This window comes from Pseudonaja textilis, chromosome 7 (assembly GCF_049901715.1).
Source record: "Pseudonaja textilis isolate UNSWEBS1 chromosome 7, rPseTex1.2, whole genome shotgun sequence".
Lineage (NCBI taxonomy): Eukaryota > Metazoa > Chordata > Lepidosauria > Squamata > Elapidae > Pseudonaja > Pseudonaja textilis.
In genome coordinates this window covers 39,045,701-39,065,912 of record NC_141996.1, presented here as the reverse complement: position 1 = coordinate 39,065,912, position 20,212 = coordinate 39,045,701, and the positions used below count along the sequence as shown (strand labels likewise).

At 32.6% G+C, this 20,212-nt stretch overlaps 2 protein-coding genes across 2 annotated transcripts in view; one reads left to right on the top strand and one right to left on the bottom strand.

The window, feature by feature from the left end:
• Window positions 1-4,117, top strand: part of CHMP2B (charged multivesicular body protein 2B) — a 21,478-nt gene extending 17,361 nt beyond the window's left edge. Inside the window, exons 4-6 of the mRNA XM_026700680.2 lie at window positions 718-820; window positions 1,139-1,245; window positions 1,378-4,117. Coding sequence (XP_026556465.1) covers window positions 718-820; window positions 1,139-1,245; window positions 1,378-1,491 — 324 coding nt within the window. The 3' untranslated portion in view covers window positions 1,492-4,117. The remainder of the gene's footprint in view (window positions 1-717; window positions 821-1,138; window positions 1,246-1,377) is intronic.
• Window positions 3,859-20,212, bottom strand: POU1F1 (POU class 1 homeobox 1). Its single transcript, XM_087937491.1, has 7 exons — window positions 20,071-20,212; window positions 15,502-15,567; window positions 13,073-13,186; window positions 9,766-10,008; window positions 9,457-9,621; window positions 7,806-7,866; window positions 3,859-4,276 (listed from the first exon to the last, which is right to left on the bottom strand). Exons 1-7 carry the CDS (start codon window positions 20,210-20,212, stop codon window positions 4,066-4,068), a joined length of 1,002 nt encoding a protein of 333 aa, XP_087793617.1. The 3' UTR covers window positions 3,859-4,065.

The following is a 20,212-nucleotide window of genomic DNA, read 5'->3' as shown; positions in this document are numbered from 1 at the left end:
TTAATTAGATTACTAATTAATTAGATTACATCTTGATTACAGTGCAGCATTTTAAAAAATGACAAACTTGATCAGGCCAGTAAAGATGTTCATAGTCTGGAAACAAAATCATGTTTAAAAGAAAAGAAAAGGAAGGAAATGTATTGTTTTGCCATGAAACATGATAAGTCTAGGAGAATATGCTAACATTCTCATATGCCTGAAGTGATGTCACAAGGAAAAAGGTCATGACCTGTTCTCAAACATCCTAGTAGAAGGATATGGAATGATAGCCCTCAATTCAGGGCAACAGATTCCAGATGGATGCTCGGAAAACTTCCTGCCAATAAGAGCAGTAAAGTCAGTACTTTAAGGAGAAAGCAAGTTCTCCTTTGCTGAATAAGAGGCTTAAATGGACATTTGTCAGGCGTATTTTAATCTGAATGTGTCTACTGAATAAATATTGGACTTTGTGGCTCTTAGCCTATTCCAAATTTGTGAATCTGTAGTTCTAATTTATTATTGGACCAAGCCAAATCAAAATTAGATATAATATTAAAATATGGGTTGCAGATAGCTTGGTTCTAACAACTCTTTATGATGATAAAACTTGGATTACAAACAAGATAAGAATTTTCTTATTTTAAATATATAAAATTGCTATGGTGGTGTGATTCTTATAAAATATTAGACTACAATATGTTTGAATATGAAATGACCTTCTCTCTGTTCTGATAGACAATGCTGGCTGTCAATAAAAAGATGGATCCACAGAAGACATTGCAAACTATGCAGAATTTCCAGAAAGAAAATATGAAAATGGAAATGACCGAAGAAATGAGTAAGCTGTTCTTTTCATATTATGCTAAATCTTTTTCTTAGTTCTCCTTTAGGCTTGTGATATAATTAATGTCATAGATTTTAAACTAGTTTTGATTGAAGTTACTAAACATCAATGGCTTGGAAAAGAATGACAACTTTCTGGGAAAGATTTATGCAGCATGTTGAAATGAAATTTTTCACTGCTCATTCAGGAGATGAAATAACTGAAAGTATGTTCCTGACATTAGTTTTAAAAATTATGTGACATAATAGTGAAAAGTTATGCTGAAATTGTCGAGCTACTATGCTCAGTCTTGGCTTTGATTTCTCTTTCAAGTCAACGATACCCTAGATGATATCTTCAATGATTCTGATGAAGAACAAGAAAGCCAGGATATTGTTAACCAAGTTCTTGATGAAATTGGAATTGAAATATCTGGAAAGGTAGGAAGAAATGTCATTTTCCTCCCCACTTTAATTTACTTTGTAATAGTCTTTTTGGATGTATGCTTGCAGTTGATGACTGTTATCATGGTTACATAAATTAAACTTTTTGTATTATTTTTCTTTTATTAGATGGCAAAGGCTCCTTCAGCTGCGATAGGCATGCCGTCTGCATCTACATCAAAAAATGCTACAATCTCAGATGAAGAGATTGAGCGGCAGCTTAAAGCTTTAGGAGTAGATTAGCTTTATGCTAATATGAAGCCTGATTTCTACAGCTGCTCCAACATTGGCATATGCACAAACCTCCAATACAGGTTTCAATAAAAAACCAGATTTCATCGCAAATCTTGCCTAAGCCATTATTGGTAATGGTAATTTCTAAAGACAGCTGGAAGAACTAAATGTGAGAGACAGAAAACAGAACAAATTTATGTGATGAAGAATTTGTATATGTTTAATTAAATTGGGATATTTTGTTTACAGGCCATTTATTATATATGGTTTAAATTTTGATTTCTTCAGTTTAATTTTGGACAAAATGTATTTAGCTTGATAACTCTTCCATTCATCTTTAGATTTCTACATTTTGTAAATTATTACAAGCAGCCTTTCTGAAAGCATTTCAGCTGTGTTTTAATTGTAAACTGTTCTTAAGAAATAACATGAGTTAAAATGCAACCTTGTTTTCTCTGAGTTGGAAAAGACAGTTGTCATCTTCAGCAGAATGATTATAAAATTTTCAATAAACATTTAGGTAATCTTTTGTTAAATACTTTTTAACGATTTATTCTAGTTCAATTTAATGTTGAAATGATACATATGTTTCCATTATAGGTTCTGGAATAGTATTGATAGTCAATTAGTGGAACTTCTGGAGACAGGACTGTGGTCTAAAATAATTTTCTGTTAGCAAAAAATGTTGGAAAGGAAAATATTGAATAATTTCCATCGTACTGTAATATAGCTGACTTGAAGAGTTTGTGCCTTTGTGTATATAATGCTTGGTTTCTTTTAATTAAGTTTTGAATTGTGGGAAAAATAATTTAAGCCATTAACTTATGTTAGCACTGAAACTATGTGAACTCCATGATTGGTATGGAGTAGGTAACACCTGAAAAAGATAACCTTTTTCCTGCAATAGCATTTGTACATAAATACCATGCAGCATTTTTTATTAAACAAATGTTACTTTTCCAAATATCCTTTATTGTCCAATATAAAATGCTCTATATCCATTTTTACACTTGAATGTTATACACTGGCTTAACTGAAGTTAATGAATTTATTTGAATTTGCATCTAATATGGTTAAATAACGTATTAAAGTACAAATAATTTACTTGAACTATGTAGCAATAGAAGAGCAGGTTGTAAGAGTATTTTGTATTTTTTCAAACTGCAGTGCAGACTTCACACTGTGCAAAGGATGAGTCAATGAATGACATAACAAAATTGTTGAGGCTATATTATTTGACCAATAATTACATGAAAATGAATGTCAACAGCAATGACAATGTAGCATTCAATTTTAAAATGAAGCAATTATTTAATTATGCATCCTGTCAAATCACTTAAGTATTATGAAAGTTGATTTTATAGCTACAAGAATATTTAGTACAGTATATAAATCTTTGTTTTCTTTTTTTTGCTTACAAAACATCTGTAATAATTTTATTAGAATAAACTTACGAGGAGAAATAATTCATCTGGTAAAAATATATATATCTACTACTCTATATCTACTACCTCAGCTGAAATATTGAAAATTATGTTTAAAAATTAATTATTGTATAATTACTGATTAAAGGAAACATCTAAAAGAAGTAGTAAACAGGAAAAATTCGCCCAATGTGAGACAGAATTTAACTTGGCAACTTTTCAATTTGAGTTTGTTTGTTTTCTCATCTCTTCCTGCTTTAGGAATTTCTGCCATTTTCCTTGTAGGAGAGAGAAATGCTTTTATTGTAATGTTCTATACTAATTAAGTATAAATGATGCCAATAAGTATTGGGTTAAATAACTACAGTATATAAATACCATAATCACCTTTTTTTTGGTTACCTGATTTGGGGTTGGGGATCAGGGGTGATGTTTTGTGATAGCCATTTTGTGAATGAGATACATAGTACCAAGTTAACTATTAAAAACTGGATCTCCAAATTCCAAATGGGACTTGGCATAATGCTCCTATTTAAACATCAATATACAATTTTTAAAAATGATTTAATTAAATATAAAGAATGTATTATTAATACATTTAATTTATTGGTATATTTAATTGATATGTTACATATATTAGATGTTTTCCTTTCCAGCATCAAGAATTATTCCTTGCAAAAACTAAAAATGCAGGCAATAAAGTGACCAAGCAGTCTTCATAACAGGAAAAAAATGCATGTTTTTGAGCTTTCCAAATATCTTCTCCTTCTGCACTAATATGATGGGTCTTCCAGAGCAATAGACCCTTCACAAATGATTTTGAAGAATGGCCTAGAAGTTGAACAAGCATAATTTAAAGTTGACTTTTAAATAGCTAGACTTCTTTTTCCAGCTGATGTAAAATTCTGAAGAAAAAGGAATATCTTAATGAATAGGGAGGTGTGAAGATTCCCTCAATCCTTTTTGAAGTATACAGTTTTAATGCTTTCTTTTAAGTTAAGGTATTTACAGAAATACCTAAACTTCCATTATTAAATACATTAATATTATAATAATAATTGTAAAGATGACATGCTACTTTTTTTTTTGTCTGTGTGGTGAAGTAAGACGTTTTTCAAACAGTTAAAGCTAAGAAATCAATTTGTCTGTGGAAAGAATTCTAGCACTCTTGATGGTCCTTAATAATGGAATTAAAGGTGTTCTGGTGTAAACTTGTCTTTACTCTCTTTTCTCTTTGTCTTCGATTGCAGAACCAAACTCTCACCACTTCCTTTTCCAAATTAAGCCCTTCTGCCATCCTCATGATCTCCTGAGATGAAGGCTTGCTTTGTTCTGCAAAATGGCTTTCCAAGGCTTCTTTTGCGGCAATACTGAAAAGAAAAATACCACATTGCAGTCATATTCCTAACAGCTGTTTTCAGTACGCAGCTTAAATGTAATCAGTATCTCAGTGTTGCAAACAATGTGAAATCATATGTACATTTTATATGCTGAGGTACAATACAGGCTTCTGGGAAAGGACAGTTCCATGTTCACCCCAATAAGCGCATAAAGTAGCATAAAAAGAGACTAGCAAAACAATTGGTGGAACTCTAATATCCTATGTCCCAAAAGTAGTTTTTCAAGAAGCAACTGAACTTTTTGGTTTTTCTTTGGAGACATTTCGCTTCTCATCCAAGAAGTTTCTCTGAAATCCTATGTTGCCATTGGTTCCCGTACCTGATATGCATTAGAGTGGCATTAGATTTAAAATTTACATTCAGTAGAGTTGCAGAAAGTAGCTCAAAAGAATAAAAATTCTAGATAGAGAGATGGAGAGAGCGAGATATATATAGATATATACAGATGAAATTCGAAAAATTAGAGTATCATGCAAAAGTTCATTTATTTCAGTAATGCAGCTTAAAAGGTGAAACTAATATGAGAAACTCATTACATACAAAGCAAGATAGTTCAAGCTGTGATTCGTCATAATTGTGATGATTATGGCTTACAGCTCATGAAAACCCCAAATCCACAATCTCAGAAAATTAGAATATTACATGCAATCAATAAAACAAGGATTGTACATAGAACAATATCAGACCTCTGAAAAGTGTAAGCATGCATATGTACTCAGTACTTAGTTTGGGTCCCTTTTGCAGCAATTACTGCCTCAATGTGGAGTGGCATGGAAGTTATCAGCCTGTGGCACTGCTGAGGTGTTATGGAATACCAGGATGCTTCAATAGCAGCATTCAGCTCTTCTCCATTGTTCGGTCTCATGTCTCTCAGCTTTCACTTGGCAATGCCCCATAGATTCTCTATGGGATTCAGGTCAGACAAGCCAATCAAGCACAGTAATCCCACGGTCACTGAAACAGGTTTTGGTGCTTTTGGCAGTGTGGGCAGGTGCCAAGTCCTGCTGGAAAATGAAGTCAGCATCCCCATAAAGATCATCTGTGGAAGGAAGCATGAAGTGCTCCAAACTCCTGGTAGATGGCTGCATTGACCCTGAACTTAATGAAGCACAGTGGACTAACACCAGCAGATGACATGGCTCCTCAAATCAACATAGACTGTGGAAACTTCAGACTGGACTTCAAGCATCTTGCAGTGTGTGCCTCTCCATTCTTCCTCCAGACTCTGGGTCCTTAGTTTCCAAATGAGATGCAAAAGTTGCTCTCATCAGAAAAGAGGACTTTGGACCACTGAGCAACAGACCAGGTCCGTTTTTCTTTAGCCTAGGCAAGATGCTTGTGAAAGTCCCCAACATTTTTGAATGGCCTTTTCCTGGCAATCCTCTCCAGGCTGTGGTCATCCCTGCTGCTTGTGCACCTTTTTCTTCCACACTTTTCCCTTCCACATAACTTTCTATTAATGTGCTTTGATACAGCACTTTGGGAACATCCAACTTCTTTTGCAATTACCTTTTGAGGCTTTCCCTCCTTATGGAGGGTGTCAATGATGGTTTTCTGCACAACTGTCAGGTCAGCGGTCTTTCCCATGATTTTGATTCCTACTGAACCAGACAGAGACCATTTAAAGGCCCAGGAACCCTTTGCAGATGTTATAGCTTAATTAGCTGATTAGAGTAGGACACTTTGAGCCTAGAATATTGACCCTTTTCACAATATTCTAATTTTCTGAGATTGTGGATTTGGGGTTTTCATGAATTGTAAGCCATAATCACGTCTTGAACTATCTTGCTTTGCATGTAATGACTCTATCTCACATATTAGGTTCATTGCATTACTGAAATAAATGAACTTTATTCTAATTTCTAATATTCTAATTTTTTGAGTTTCATCTGTAGATGATTTAGCTAATGTACTTATATTGCTATTGGCAAAATTTAAAAAAGATCTGGCTAATGGGAAATGTAAGCATTATTGGGCCTAGCTGAGAGCTATAGAGGCCTGCTGGTGCCCTGCTCTTGGCTGCTGGTTGACCTTATTGTCAGTGCTTATTTAGTAGGCCTCAAGGACAACAGTGAGAAGAATCCTCTTCATTGGCCTTATGTTCCCCACACAGTGTAAGAAAGAAAAATTACAGGAAGAGAGGAGCCAAGGCTCATGTTATCTCAGTACTTCTAAATGATGTATATTTAGATCATTGTTCTTTGCTGTTGTTCCCTATACTATTGCTTTGATGTCATTATTGACATATTTGACGTTATTGATGTACCTTCCTGGAAATAATGAATATAAACAGTTCCATCTATCTAGGGAATACTAAGGACAAATGAAAATTAAGACAACATCTCTTGTCTTTTAATCCCATGAACAAATTCTTTTGCTTCCTTTTGTGTCAATTTGGCTCACAAAGACCCTTTTCTGCTTTAATTACTTTAATTAAATGCTTTGATTTGGCTTATAAATGCTATAAAAGATTCTATACAGTAATAACAAAATTAGTTTTAACAATTTCAAAAATGCAATATAACTGTAGCCAACAATTCTGATCACAAGAGGGCAGCACAGTACTTCAGTTTTGCTATAAATGCAGTATTCTGTTAAATATTAGTGATACTGATTTTGAAGTTTGAGGTGATCATATAAACTGCACCCATTTTGAGCAGTTTACAGTCTCATAAAATTATAAATAATACACAACATTGCAACAATTAATATGGATACAGTAGAAACAACACTTGTGGCTTGTTTTCATTGTTGAAAAGATTCAGTTGTTTAGATTAAAATATGTTTTACAATGGATTCTTCATTGAACAGAACTTGATATAATCTCAGGTATAAAACTAAGCAAGATACTTTTCTAAGAATATAAACAAATATTTAATAGTAATAGCTTATAAATTCAAAATAAGAAAAATATGATAGAGAAGTAAGGCGCCCTCCAATCAGTATTTTGTATTTCAATTTGTATTTTTGTAATTATGGCCAAGTTAATATTTTTCAAATATTTTCTGTAACCATCTTTCCATTTGTTTTTTAAAATTTGTCCCACCTTGCACAACAGATGTTTTCTAGGTCACTAATATTCTTAGGTACCTTCACATGTATTGCATATATGAGATCTCCCAACAGACTTTTAATAATATTCAGATTTAGTTCCACATTCCCTGCCTGCCTGCCTCCTGTGTGCCTACTGAGTAATCCATAGTTCAATTGGAAGTATATTTTGTTTTGTATTGCTGTAAAATCCGACTTCTTTTCAACTTCAATTGTTCATAGTTTTTGTTCATAATTTGCAGAAACTTGTAATATTTATTTTCACAGTTCATAGAATTTGTGTTCATTTAGATATTCATTGAAACCTATAGTTTAATCAGGCATGTCCAAACAGTTGCATACAAGTTGTAGATCATTAGGAGAAAATATAATAGAGAAGCCTAATCATCAAGACAATCCCTATAACTCATGAGGACTGTACATGTGAAGAAAGTGCATTTCTTATTACCTAATGGTGGTTCTGCGTTTTCTTTTCCGTTCATTCATGCCAACTTTTTCATTGTATAGAGCTATACAGTGAAAAAAAATAATTAAAAATAATTAATTTTCAGTAATTGATCACAATGTTGCAAACCATCTTTTGTCACCTGTAGTGTGTTTAATATTTGTTTCTATATGTATATAAAATATATCCTTGTTTGTGAGAGTGAGAGATAGATGCAGTAAAGTTTGTTAAAATTCAAACTAAACTATTCACTTATGACAAACATGCATATTAACTGGCAGTCTGCTATGGTCTTGTATAATAAAAGTTAAATTGTTCAGAATCATTTTGTACATTATGACTAAGAGAACGCATTTGAATAAACCAGGAGCATATGATGTCCGTTTACATATATTGGGATAATGATAAGTTTTTTGGCATTTGGTCTCTGTACACTAGCACATTGAATTTGATATGAAACAGTCAAGCTGTGAATGAATCTTTAGCTGCTTGTTTGTTAGAGACTAATCAAGAAGAATGCACCCTGTAACTGCTTGTCAGCCATTTGTCCCATTATTTATGAACCACCCAAAATTGGGGCGCATGTAAAGTAGCTGTAATTCCTCAATGTGTAATGCCACACTTTTGTTAAACTCCTAGAGTTAAAGCTGAAAGTCTTCACTTCATTCATGTTATTTTATTTCAAATTCAATGTGGTGGTGTACAGAGGCCAATGGCCCAAAAATCTATTATTGTCCAATATATATGCATCTGATTGTGTATTTGGCCAACAACATTTGTGTAAATCTACATATTCATAGTTTTCTGAGGAAATGCTTCATAATTTACCTTCACGTATGTTATTAGGCAAATAAAAAGTGTTGTCTGCTTGTATTCTCAAGTTAAAATTGTGTAAACAGTATTACTTATTAAAGTAGCTTTATAATTGCCTAAAGTGATAGAGTTTAGGAACATATTTAGCATTATTGGTTTAAGCTATAGATTGTACTTTACTATTTCTGTCAGGGAGGCTTTGGAAATATTTGATTTTATTTATATGCATTTTTTCCATAAATTTAGTGAACATGTATAGTAAAAAGGAATCACTGTTTCCATAGCATTAATGTATCTCATCCCTATTTACAAGACACACTATACATCAGTGAGAAAGGGCTCTATGTATATAGAGGGCTTTATGTAAATATATGTACATACACAAACACAACATTTGTTATAATGCAAATATACACTAGCTTAGCTTTCTAAGGTACATGACATTAAACTTGGAAATGGATTGTGAGAATAATCAAGTTCTTCCTTTAAAAAATAAGAGAATCATTGTCTGAAAATAACCATGCTGTTGTATTTTCATTGTTCCACGTACAGTTTTAAACATTTCAGTTTCGAAAGGAAAGAAGTTATTTGGAGCACAGAGAATACCATATTTTTGCCCCTGTCAACAAGTCCTTAAAATAGCTACATTTCTTCCTTAAATTCAATGGCTGCACTCCACAACTACAGCACTATCCTAAACCTATTGTACATTTGGTTTAGCAAGTTGCTGATGAGTGCTACTTGTGTATCCATGTGTGTTCAAAACTTTTCAGGTTCAAATTCTTCAAGGACTTAACTTGTACAAAACACAAATAATTTTGACAAAAAAAATCTCTGATACCTCCTACTTGTTCTGCTTCCTCCAACCACTTAGTTAATATGGATTTTAGTTTGCAGGCATTCTTGAAACTCAGTTGCAAGTTTTCAAACCGGCAAATAGTAGTTTGACTGAATTCAGAGCCATGCACTGCAGCTAGAGCTTCTCCAACATTTGTTTGGGTATAACCTGCCAAAAGAAAATAGGTCTAAAGAATCAAACTAAAATTCCAAGGTCAAAGAAGAGTGGTACTGTAGGTACATTTATTTCCAAACACTGAATATGATACTTTAGAATAAAAATATATGTTGTCTAGTTGCATGAATCACATACCCAGCTTAATTCTTCTCAACTTGAACTCATTGGCAAATTTCTCCAACTCTCTAATTTCTGGAGAATCCATATCTATCGGTTCATCAAGTGACTTGGCCTTCTTCCGAAATTCCTGCTTAAAATCAGTGGTAGGATCAGCTCCAAGTAGAGATGGATGCATGGAAGTAAAGCTGTGACCTAGAGCACATGAACTGGCACTTAGAGCATGCTCAGGGAATTTATACAGGCAAGGAGTGAGACCACCTATTCAGAAACAAAACACATACAGCATTCTGATTAAAAACCAATTTTAAGGAGATAAAATATTGTATTAGTATTGTTAAGTGTGTATCAATCATTGGTAAAGAATAGGTAACAACAGCTTACATTGTAAGTGATTTGAATTCAGTCAATTGTTTTTAGAGAACATGTGCCTGAATATTAACAGCAGTGTTACAATGATATCTGTAAAGACACTGAAGATGGAAACAGAAAAAAAATGTCATTCAAAAGATCTCTGAACTCAGAAAGCTAACCTTAGATTGGGAGCCAACATTGGACAACAGTAACTGATTTTTTTTAAAAATAGTCCATCTTTATTTATGATGGAAAGAGTATAGTAAAATACTATACAGATGTTGACATCAAAGAAACCTTAGTAGATATTCCATAAGTACAAAGACCTTTAGTAGTAGAACATTAAGATAGATCAGCAATCTAGGTGGAAGTTGGATGATTTCAGGAGTTAATGGATTAGTCACAAAAATATGCTAAGCAGCAGAAGAAGAATTAAAGTTCCAACCAAGGTATTATAGCAAATCTGGAGAACGACATGATAGCCAACAGAAAATTTTTAAAAATAGTTCAAATTATTCAATAGCTTAATTTTACAAACTTGGACAATAAAGTTTAGGATCATCTGATTCAGATTATAATCTTTCATAAAAGGCAAACACAAGATGATCAAGCTGGTTTTAGAAGAGACATCATTGCTGATTCACATTGCTTTAATGCGAAATCCAGAAAATATCAAATCAATATCAGCTTCACTGATGTAGAAAAATCCTTGATTGGGTCAACCAAGTTAAGTTATGGAATGTATTTAGGAGAATGGGAATCTCAAAATATTTCATTGTCATCATGGAAACAAGACAAGTCTTTAAAAAAAAATCTCATTCCAAACAGAATGAGGTGAAATGCACTAGCTCTAAGTTGGAAAAGTTAGACAAGGCTGTGTACTCTCTCCGTATTTATTCAATTTATAAGCTGAGTATATATTAAGGGAGCTGGACTAAAAGAAGATGAACATGTTGACCAGTGCTGAGCTTCAATGTTTAGTGACCATGGTCTAGACAAAAGATTTCTTGATGTTTTGCCAACAATTGTAGCTGACATTTTCAGACACAGGGTGGTTCTGCTATGCACATCACAAGCAACTGATCAGGGACTGATTAGAGTCCTGTCTTTATATCGAAATATCCTAACTTCTCATTGATTTTTTTGAGAAGTCAGATCTGTAGACATGAACTGTCCACTAAACACTGAAGCCCAGCACTGCCCAACAGATAAAACCATGAAAGCCAAGATCAGTGTAAGGATCAGCATGGTTTTAAAATTTGAGAAAGAAACATAAGTAACCTGCACTGTATCTACAGTAATATTCTGATAATGCAAATGATATGAAAGTTTTACTAATGAAAATCAAAGAACATAGTGAAACAATGGGACTAAGATTAAATACAAAAAGTATAAATATAAAACATATTTACAATGAAAACATTTAATTGCAACTGTACATTTTGGCAATACAGAACATATATTAAATATAAAATCTAACAAATATAAAATTAATGCCAATAAATGTGGCAATTAGCCTTAGAATTGAAAATGAAGATTATGAAATACTGGATTATTTCTGCCTAGGTACACTATTCAAAAAGATCGACCATTAAAAATACAAGCCAAGTCAGTCAAAAAATATGCTGTAGATAAGGCACTTGATAAGGTAGCAATAAAGTTTTTGAAAGATATTTAGATCCATTCATTTATTTAGAGTATATAGCTGCCAACTCACTTTCAATAACTTTATACAGCTTATTAAAAAAAAACAAATATAAAATGAGTAAAACCAATGAACCCACACCCCACCCTTTGCAACAACAAGCAATCAAACAAGCCTCTATCCCACTCTGGATTCCCCCATCCACTCTTCATGATGTGTTTATCGATAGAAATATCTCTATCATAGAATGATAGAAATATCTCTATCATTCAGGCAACTATTTTCTCTGTGATATTGTAGGAAAGTGAAGGTGAAATGCTTTTGAAGAAGCTGGATGAAAAGTATATTGACTCTTTTGAATATTAGTATTGGAGAACTCCCTTAAAAATACCGCAGGTGGCTAACAACAACAATAACTGAATCATAGAACAAATCATCAAATGTTCTTATTTGAGGCACAAATGATCACATTGAAAATATCATATTTTCAGCTCTTTATGAAAAGGATCTACCTTTACTAAAAAGTTTATAATGCTGGAAAAAGTAAAAGTAAATACAAGAAGGGAGCAAGAAGCAGCAAGGTTGATGGACACGGCTAAGTATAAAGAAGAAAGCTACAAACCACACAGAAAACTATAGGCCAATAAGAAATCAATACCTGGCAAAATTAGAAAGAATTGGCAAGCAACAAGTTTGCAAGTACTTAGGAAGAATCACAGTGATTTCTAGAAGCCAGTGTGGTTATATTAAAATATGTATCATGACAGACAAATCTTACTGTTTTTAGCCAACATATTACTAGACTAAGGGAATGGTATGGAATAGATAATCCACCAGCCACACAGATTCATAGTAGATTGAACAAGTATGCCTGATGTATGGTCCTTAATGGATCTATGACTACATGGAAGCAGGAATGCATGAGAGTATTTGAAAGTACTGTCCTTGGTACAGTGTTCTTCACTATTTTTATAAATGACTTAAGGATCTAGAAATACACTGAGAAAATTTGTAAATAATAGATAAATGAGAGATATTATCACACTGCAGGGTCGTGTTTCAAAAAATCTTGATATGTTGTATGTATCTAGCAAGATTCTGTTCAATGGTGATAAATGTAAGGTGTCATTTTGTAGGAAAACCAGATGCACACATACAAGGTAGATAGAATCTGCCTCTACAGAGCACAGAGATTAAACATAAGACAGCAGTGGCTGCGACTGCAAAAGAGACAATGACAGCCTATCAAGAGCACAAAAAGAAAATACTTATTTTAAATAAGAGATGGTTAAGAGGAACTTCACTGGGGAGGAACGGGAGACTTGCCTTGTAAAGTCCCAACTCCATTCACAACATTGGGATGGGACATGCTGCAGGTCTGCAAGATACGGCTTTGAGAGAGGCTTGCTGCCAGCACATCTGGAGCAGTAGGCTTGATACCTATTAGAGATGGACGGGAGGGAGAGGACACTGCAAGAATATCAATTGAGAGATAAAGAAGTCCACCTTAGTTTTAGCCAATAATAGCATTAATAAATAAGAACCATTCCCACAAAATTTTCTTTTTTAAAAAAATGCATTGTATTATATTCATCCAGTGTTGTTTGTTTTGTAGATAAGTTTTAAGAAAAGGGGAAGCTAATGAAAGTTAGGGAATTAGATGCTTGTATGGACAAATGCTTGCTATCCTGACCTATCTGCAGCAATTTCCAAGAACCATCTTGTAGTTTCTTTCATCTCCTCCAGGTGAACTGGGTTTCTCCTCTTTTCCGCACTTCTCTTGATATAGATAGCAGGAAAAATGACAGAGGAGAAAAGCACCAGAAAATGGATAACTGATAGCAAAAGACCAACTGGTCTTCTGCTCGCAGTAATTGTCAACAAAGGAGTTTTCCATTCCACCTGTCATTTCCCCTGTGGTTCTTAGAAATCTTTGAGCCAGCATATTTTATGGCACTTAGTCCACTTGATAACACTACTTTTGTGCTGTAGTGAGGAAGAACCTTTTCTTTGTTTAAATATTATAAATGTATCATATATAACTGATACCAATAAATCATGATCTTTTTTATAGTCTGAATCAAGAAGTATCTCAACAGACTTGATATATCCAAAGACAAGATTTATATGCATGCTGCTTGATATAGGTATTGAAAATATTCTCACCCAAATCTACCTGTAATTTCCAGGTCATATCTTTCTACAGATTTTATATTCCAATCATCTGTCCCAAAGGTGCTTTGTCAAAAGGCAACTGGACTTTCTTTGTTTGCAAAAAGTTCTAAATAAAACAAGAAAAACACATAGTATTATATATGGGTGATTGGAATGACTATGGAGATTCTCAGAATCTAAGTCATGATTGTCCCAAAAGTGCTTTTTCAAAAGGCAACTGGGCTTTCTTTGTTTTTCCTTGAAAGCATTTTGCTTCTTATCCAGGAAGCTTCTTCAGTTCTGGCCGAATGGTGGAAAAAGTCATCTGGCTGTTATCACTCTGATGACCAAGTTGACTGCAAGGAATATAAATTCTTCCATTCTTCACCATTCAGCCAGAACTGAAGAAGCTTCTTGGACAAAAAGCAAAATGCCTTCAAAGAAAAACAAAATCCAGTTGCCTTTGGGACAACCATCTGGAGAGAATCTGCATAGACATTCCAGTCACCTATAAGTAATACTATGTGTTTTGTTTTTGTTTTGTTTTTTATTTAGAACCTCTTGCAGTTTTCCACTGAATATTTATCTGGAAGTTTTTTTTCTTTTCGTTTTTAATGGATACCAAGATTCTTTTTAGAAAGTTTAATTATTTAGCATGGAGAATTGCCATGATAAGTAATGTAGGTGAATGATGAGAACTACTATGAACTGTTCTACAAAAGATTTACATCAATATTTTTCAACTCTGGCCAATTTAAGGCATGTGGAATTGAATGGTGGTTGGGTCTTAAAGTTGCCAAGGTTGAAAAACACTGGTCTACATAGTGTTCTAATTGCAACATAAACAGTCTAGTGAAATTGGAGTGAAACTGTCTCTCACTCTTTTCCATAGTTCCCTTTTCTTTTGTTGATATTTTTTCTTAAAGATAAATAAATGAAATAAATGAATTAAAGCAGTGTGTAATATTCCTTGGCACAAGTCAAAGGAAGTAGCAGTAACTGTGCTACAATTCAAAAACAAACCAAGCCTAGTTAGTATGTGGATGAGAGTCCTTCGAAGAAAAGCCAATCTATAATCTAGAATGTGAATTTGAAGAAAAAAGAAAACCACTCCTGAAATGAAGGCATTTCTGACACATTGTCAAGAAAGGTACATAAATAAATTAAGAAGTTATTTGGATTCAGTTTCAGCTTAAAGGGAAATTTAATTCTATAATAATGACACAAGACCAAAGAAAGGCCTTTATCAAGATATTTCTCATGGATCAGACCTCCTTATGTAAGCATTTACAAATCCTTAAACAGAAAAAATCCAAATGATTGATTGGTCTTACATTTATTATGCATAACAGCCATGCTTTCTATACATGCTAATACTTTGTGATAACACAATGACAATATTAGCTAGCAGACCAAAACATAATTCCAAGTAGCCATGATTATGAGTTTTTTAGGCTTTTAGATTGGCACTCATTTTGGCATTAGGTTTTTGTAATTGCCACAGGTAAGCTATAGTTTCAATTAACCAATTACTTGAATTGTCTTTATTATTCCCACAGACTCAAAATGCAATAGATTTTGTTTGAGAAAGTATTTCTTACCTGCCATCATCCCATACGCAGTCTGTTGGTTTCCATAATGACAAGAAGGAACAGAATAATGCAGACCTGGAGGAATAGTTCCCACAATAGCCATGGAAAAGCATATATGGGCATATTTAAGCGTTGGGTTCAAAAACAAATAGATGAGACCAGTAAGAACATGCACATGAATTCATAAAATATAAGCTCTATCAAAATATATGAAAATTATCTTTTGCATTTGTCAGGAGCTGAACTCACTGAATATCTTAAGAATACAATGCAGCAATTTAGTAATCCAATTTAATGACTACAGACCTAGTTTTCATTCCATTTTCTCTGGCCGGTAAGTTATAGGCTGAAACATGGAATAAGCTGTGCAGTTGGTTAAACATTTAGTACATGTTAAATTATGTATATTTCCATTCATGTCATATATTTAGGTATCAATTTACTAAATTCATTTCCACATGACTTTTATAAAAAAAGTTACCTAAACAGTACTATGATTATTTCAAAATGGTTGAATAACCAGCGAATAATTTTAATAAAGTATTACAATTATTACTATTGTTATTCAGTATACTTAAACATTTTTTAAAACAACCCCTTAGTTTTCAAATATAACATAAAATAAGTATTTTACTGCATTACAAAGATAAGTATCGTGACAGCTGTACTTAGTTTTCTGTTAATAACTTTTGAAGTCTGCTTCAAATTCTGTAACATGCTCCTCTAAAATTACATTTAAATTGTTCCATTATTTTATCGGTAAAACACTTTGAAAGAATCATACTCTGAAATGTAGGACAACATGAAATAAAATCTTTGAAAGTATGTATATCACATATAGAAAGAAGAAAGAGATCAACTGAATAATTGCCCATACCCTCTTTGTCTTGAAGATCTTTTTTGCAAATAGGATAAGTATACCTGTATGGAACTCTCTGAGCAATTTGTATCATATAAAATGAAGGGCTGGATTACATGTTTCAGTGTAAATACATTGTTTTCTTTATAAATGAAATCTTGAATGGATAAAGATTAGGAATGGTCAAGATGAGTATAAGTCTATTCTTTCATTAACATATGTCAATTGTATAATGAATGACATGTTATTTGATTATGTCAGAGTCATGGCCTTTGCCTGCTAGTTTTACCTTCATTTCTTATTACTTATTTTGAGATCTTCATTACTTATTTTGAGCAACAAAAATTCTAGGAATCATTTCAGATTATGTATTGAATTGTGATAATATTGCACATCTAAGACAGGTCAACACTGTGAGCTGTAACTTTAATAGAATGCAAAACAAAATACATAAAATATTACCTGTTGTGTTAAGAATTAACTCGACTAATGTCTTCTTGATTGTGTTATTTATACTTTTTATGCAAAAAAATAATGATATTATTACATTTTATTTTAAACCAACATTCCTACTTAAAGGCATCCATGCAAATTTTCAAACAAACATGAACAGTTTAAGGCTAATGCTTTTCTGGGAACTTCAAAAAGTAAATTTAAGGAATTTGTATATATTGCATTATTTAAAAGAAGGCTGCATATGATAACTTGCAAACCATCAATTGAAAACAAACCATTCTGTGGTAGGATACTCTTGACCTTAATTGTTACATATATGAAGCAGATTTTAAATAATTAAAATAGAAATAAATTATACTCCTGAAAAAGCTGAATAAATCAAAATCTCCACATAATGTTTTATTTGCTTTTTCATTTCTTTTGAATTCAAAATGAGGTTTCTGCTATAACTACAAGGTAGAACATAAAGTTTAAAAAGTATAGCATAATATATTTTCAGGATTGTCTGCTTTGTAAGCCTTCCAACTACCATGCCATTAAAAGCTAGAAATATAGGAATCAAACCCAATGTTCCAGGAGATTGCATTTACTTTTTTCTTCATAAGAAAAGAAGTTTATTTTTCCTAGGAATAGTGACTTTCAGGCATCATTAAAATAATTTTGGGGGGTGGGAGTTATAAGATAAGGAAAGCATTTATCAGTGACATTTCATTGGGTTGAGTTTTTTTTATTTGCAGGAAAAACTGACTGCAGTGCTTTAAAATGTTAGTTGGCACAATAGCCAAGGTAGTGGTGTACAGCGTTTCTCATACATCTCTTGTTCAGAAGTGCAGTTGTTTATATATAGAAACCTTTGTCTTTTGTCAGAACACATTCTTGTCCAGGAAGAATCACTGGGCTACGACTTAGAGTTCCAATAATTCGTTCATGATTATCATAGCAGATTTATGGCATTGATTAAACTTTTCCACACTGTCACCCTCCATTTGTTCTTGAATCACAATTTTGGCCAAAAAGAGTTTGGCCATTTGGACATGAAATGAAACTGCACTAAATCTAGACCATTATGCTCAGGCTGTCTAACCAGTCTTTATTGATTAAAATTACAGAAAGTATCAGAATGTTTAAGATGATACTACTGGTCATTGAGGTAAAGATGACTATCCACCCGCATATTACATAAGAGGACCCTTATACTAATGAATACTATAAGTAATTATCCTGGACTGATCATTTAAAAGAGGAGAAAAAGAGAGAGTGAGAGAGAGAGAGAGGAAGGAAAGTGAGCATACAAAACAGCTTTTAAAGTTGTTATTGTTTTTCTGGTGCATATTCTTATTTTGTTCTACAGGATACAACTGTGTAACAGATTATATGTCAAACTATGTCAATGTGTTAAAATGTTAATTCAGCAAAATGCCAAAGTCATGAAACAAATCAAATACGGAGTTCCTTTTTAAAAGAGACGGCTATTGATTTGCTTCCAAGCTCAGTGCAAGGTTGTGATTTAACATTTGATCATATCAAAGTTCTGATCAAAATGATACCACCACTACTGAAAACTTCAGTTCCTGCAGAAGTCATTATAGGATACTTATCTACTTGTTATTTTTGTGTTAAATAGCTTAAATCGTTTATTTACATTAATGAAATGGTTAATTAAGACAGTTTCCATTCATTCATTTCTTCACCCTGATCATGAACTTCTTTGCATGGAGTATTAGATATTCAATGTTTTGAGTTATGTATGCATAACAATGAAAACACATCTTTAAAAATCTTTTTTTTCCCATGGATGTACATTGAAAACACCACTCAAAGTGCCTAAAATATCTTGCTATCAATGGTGGTACAAAGCAAGGAAATTATCTATATATATATATTTTTAATGACACGATTAAAACAGTACTAAAGAAAACAAAGCTATGGTCTATATATGCTTACTTGGAATTCTGACTCTTTGAATACACTGGGATTTATTAAGTAAACAAGCAAGCATTCAGAAGTAAAGCTATTATTTAATAAAATAAAATACAAGTTCAGTTAAAATCTTCCAGCAAGAAAATATTTATACTCCTTTTCCAAGAATTATATGTACATCAATTTATGAATCAATATGAATCAGTATTTCACTAATGAACACTATAGCAGGATCTTCAGTTTAGCATCATATGAAATATTGATTAACAATTTTTCCAAATTGTCAGATTCAATTAAAAATTTCCAAATGTGTAGTTCCATTCAACTAGAAGCAAAATATTTCTTTAGGTACAACTATCAGTTGCCAGATTAAATTGATTTGAGATATTCTATAAAATATATTAAAAACATTATCAATTCTCTGTTATTCCTTTTGAAGAATCAGTAGAAGATATTAACTAAAATCATTTTTCTGAATACATGTATAGAATGCAAAGCTACAAAATTTTGTACATACTTTCATTGTTTAATAACTTAAAGGTTGTTCTAGAGATAATTATAAGCTTTTATTATTTTAAAGTATTCATCAAGTTTTATTTTTTATCATGCTTGTAATTACATGGACAATGATAGAGGGTCAGCAATGGAAAAACTATTTTTTAAAACAAATCATAAGGCAGAATAGAAAGGGATAAAAGTGATTTTTTTCATTGCATTGCAATTAAATTACAGTCTTTCATAAAGAAATTCAATATTTTTACATGAACAGCATGATTGTTTGCTTTCTTCACCAATGAATTTTTATAATATTAAAAGCATTCTATATTTCATGGATTGAATTAATTCCAACTACTTGTGAAAGAAGCATAATGAAAATCAGATGGAAGTGCAAAGTCATTTCATATCACCTGAAATAAACCAATTTTGCATAATTAGCATCAAAATGGATTACCTCAGGATTAAAGCACTGATAGATACCTATCATTCATTTAAGTCATTGCCTGTCATTTCATAAAATGTAAAGTTTCTATTTTTTCCATTCTGTGCCAGAAGGTTTTAAATGGAAATAAAGCAAAAAGTTTATATTATTTTAAATGAGTTCAAATCATTAAATATTGAGTAGAATGACATTGATTTGTGGTCAAATATTGATTACAAGATTAGCCTCAAAGAGCAATGTGAAAGCAACGTGGTAATTAAAAGATACCATAAGCTAATTAAACGCTGGTTTTGCTTGAAGAATTTCTTAAATTATTTGTTATAGCATAGCAAAGATGCTAAACTGAAGCCAGTAAAATGGCACACTGATAAAAGTAGCATTTTTATAATAAGAGAAACAGTACCTGTAGACACCACATTAGTGGCATGATTGGAGACAGGCAAGCACTCTGCAGCACTATGATGCATTATCAGAGGCAGAGTGGAAGACGAGTCAGAAGTCAAGGGGATGAAGGTGTCAGCTGAAGAAAAGACTTGACAACTCAT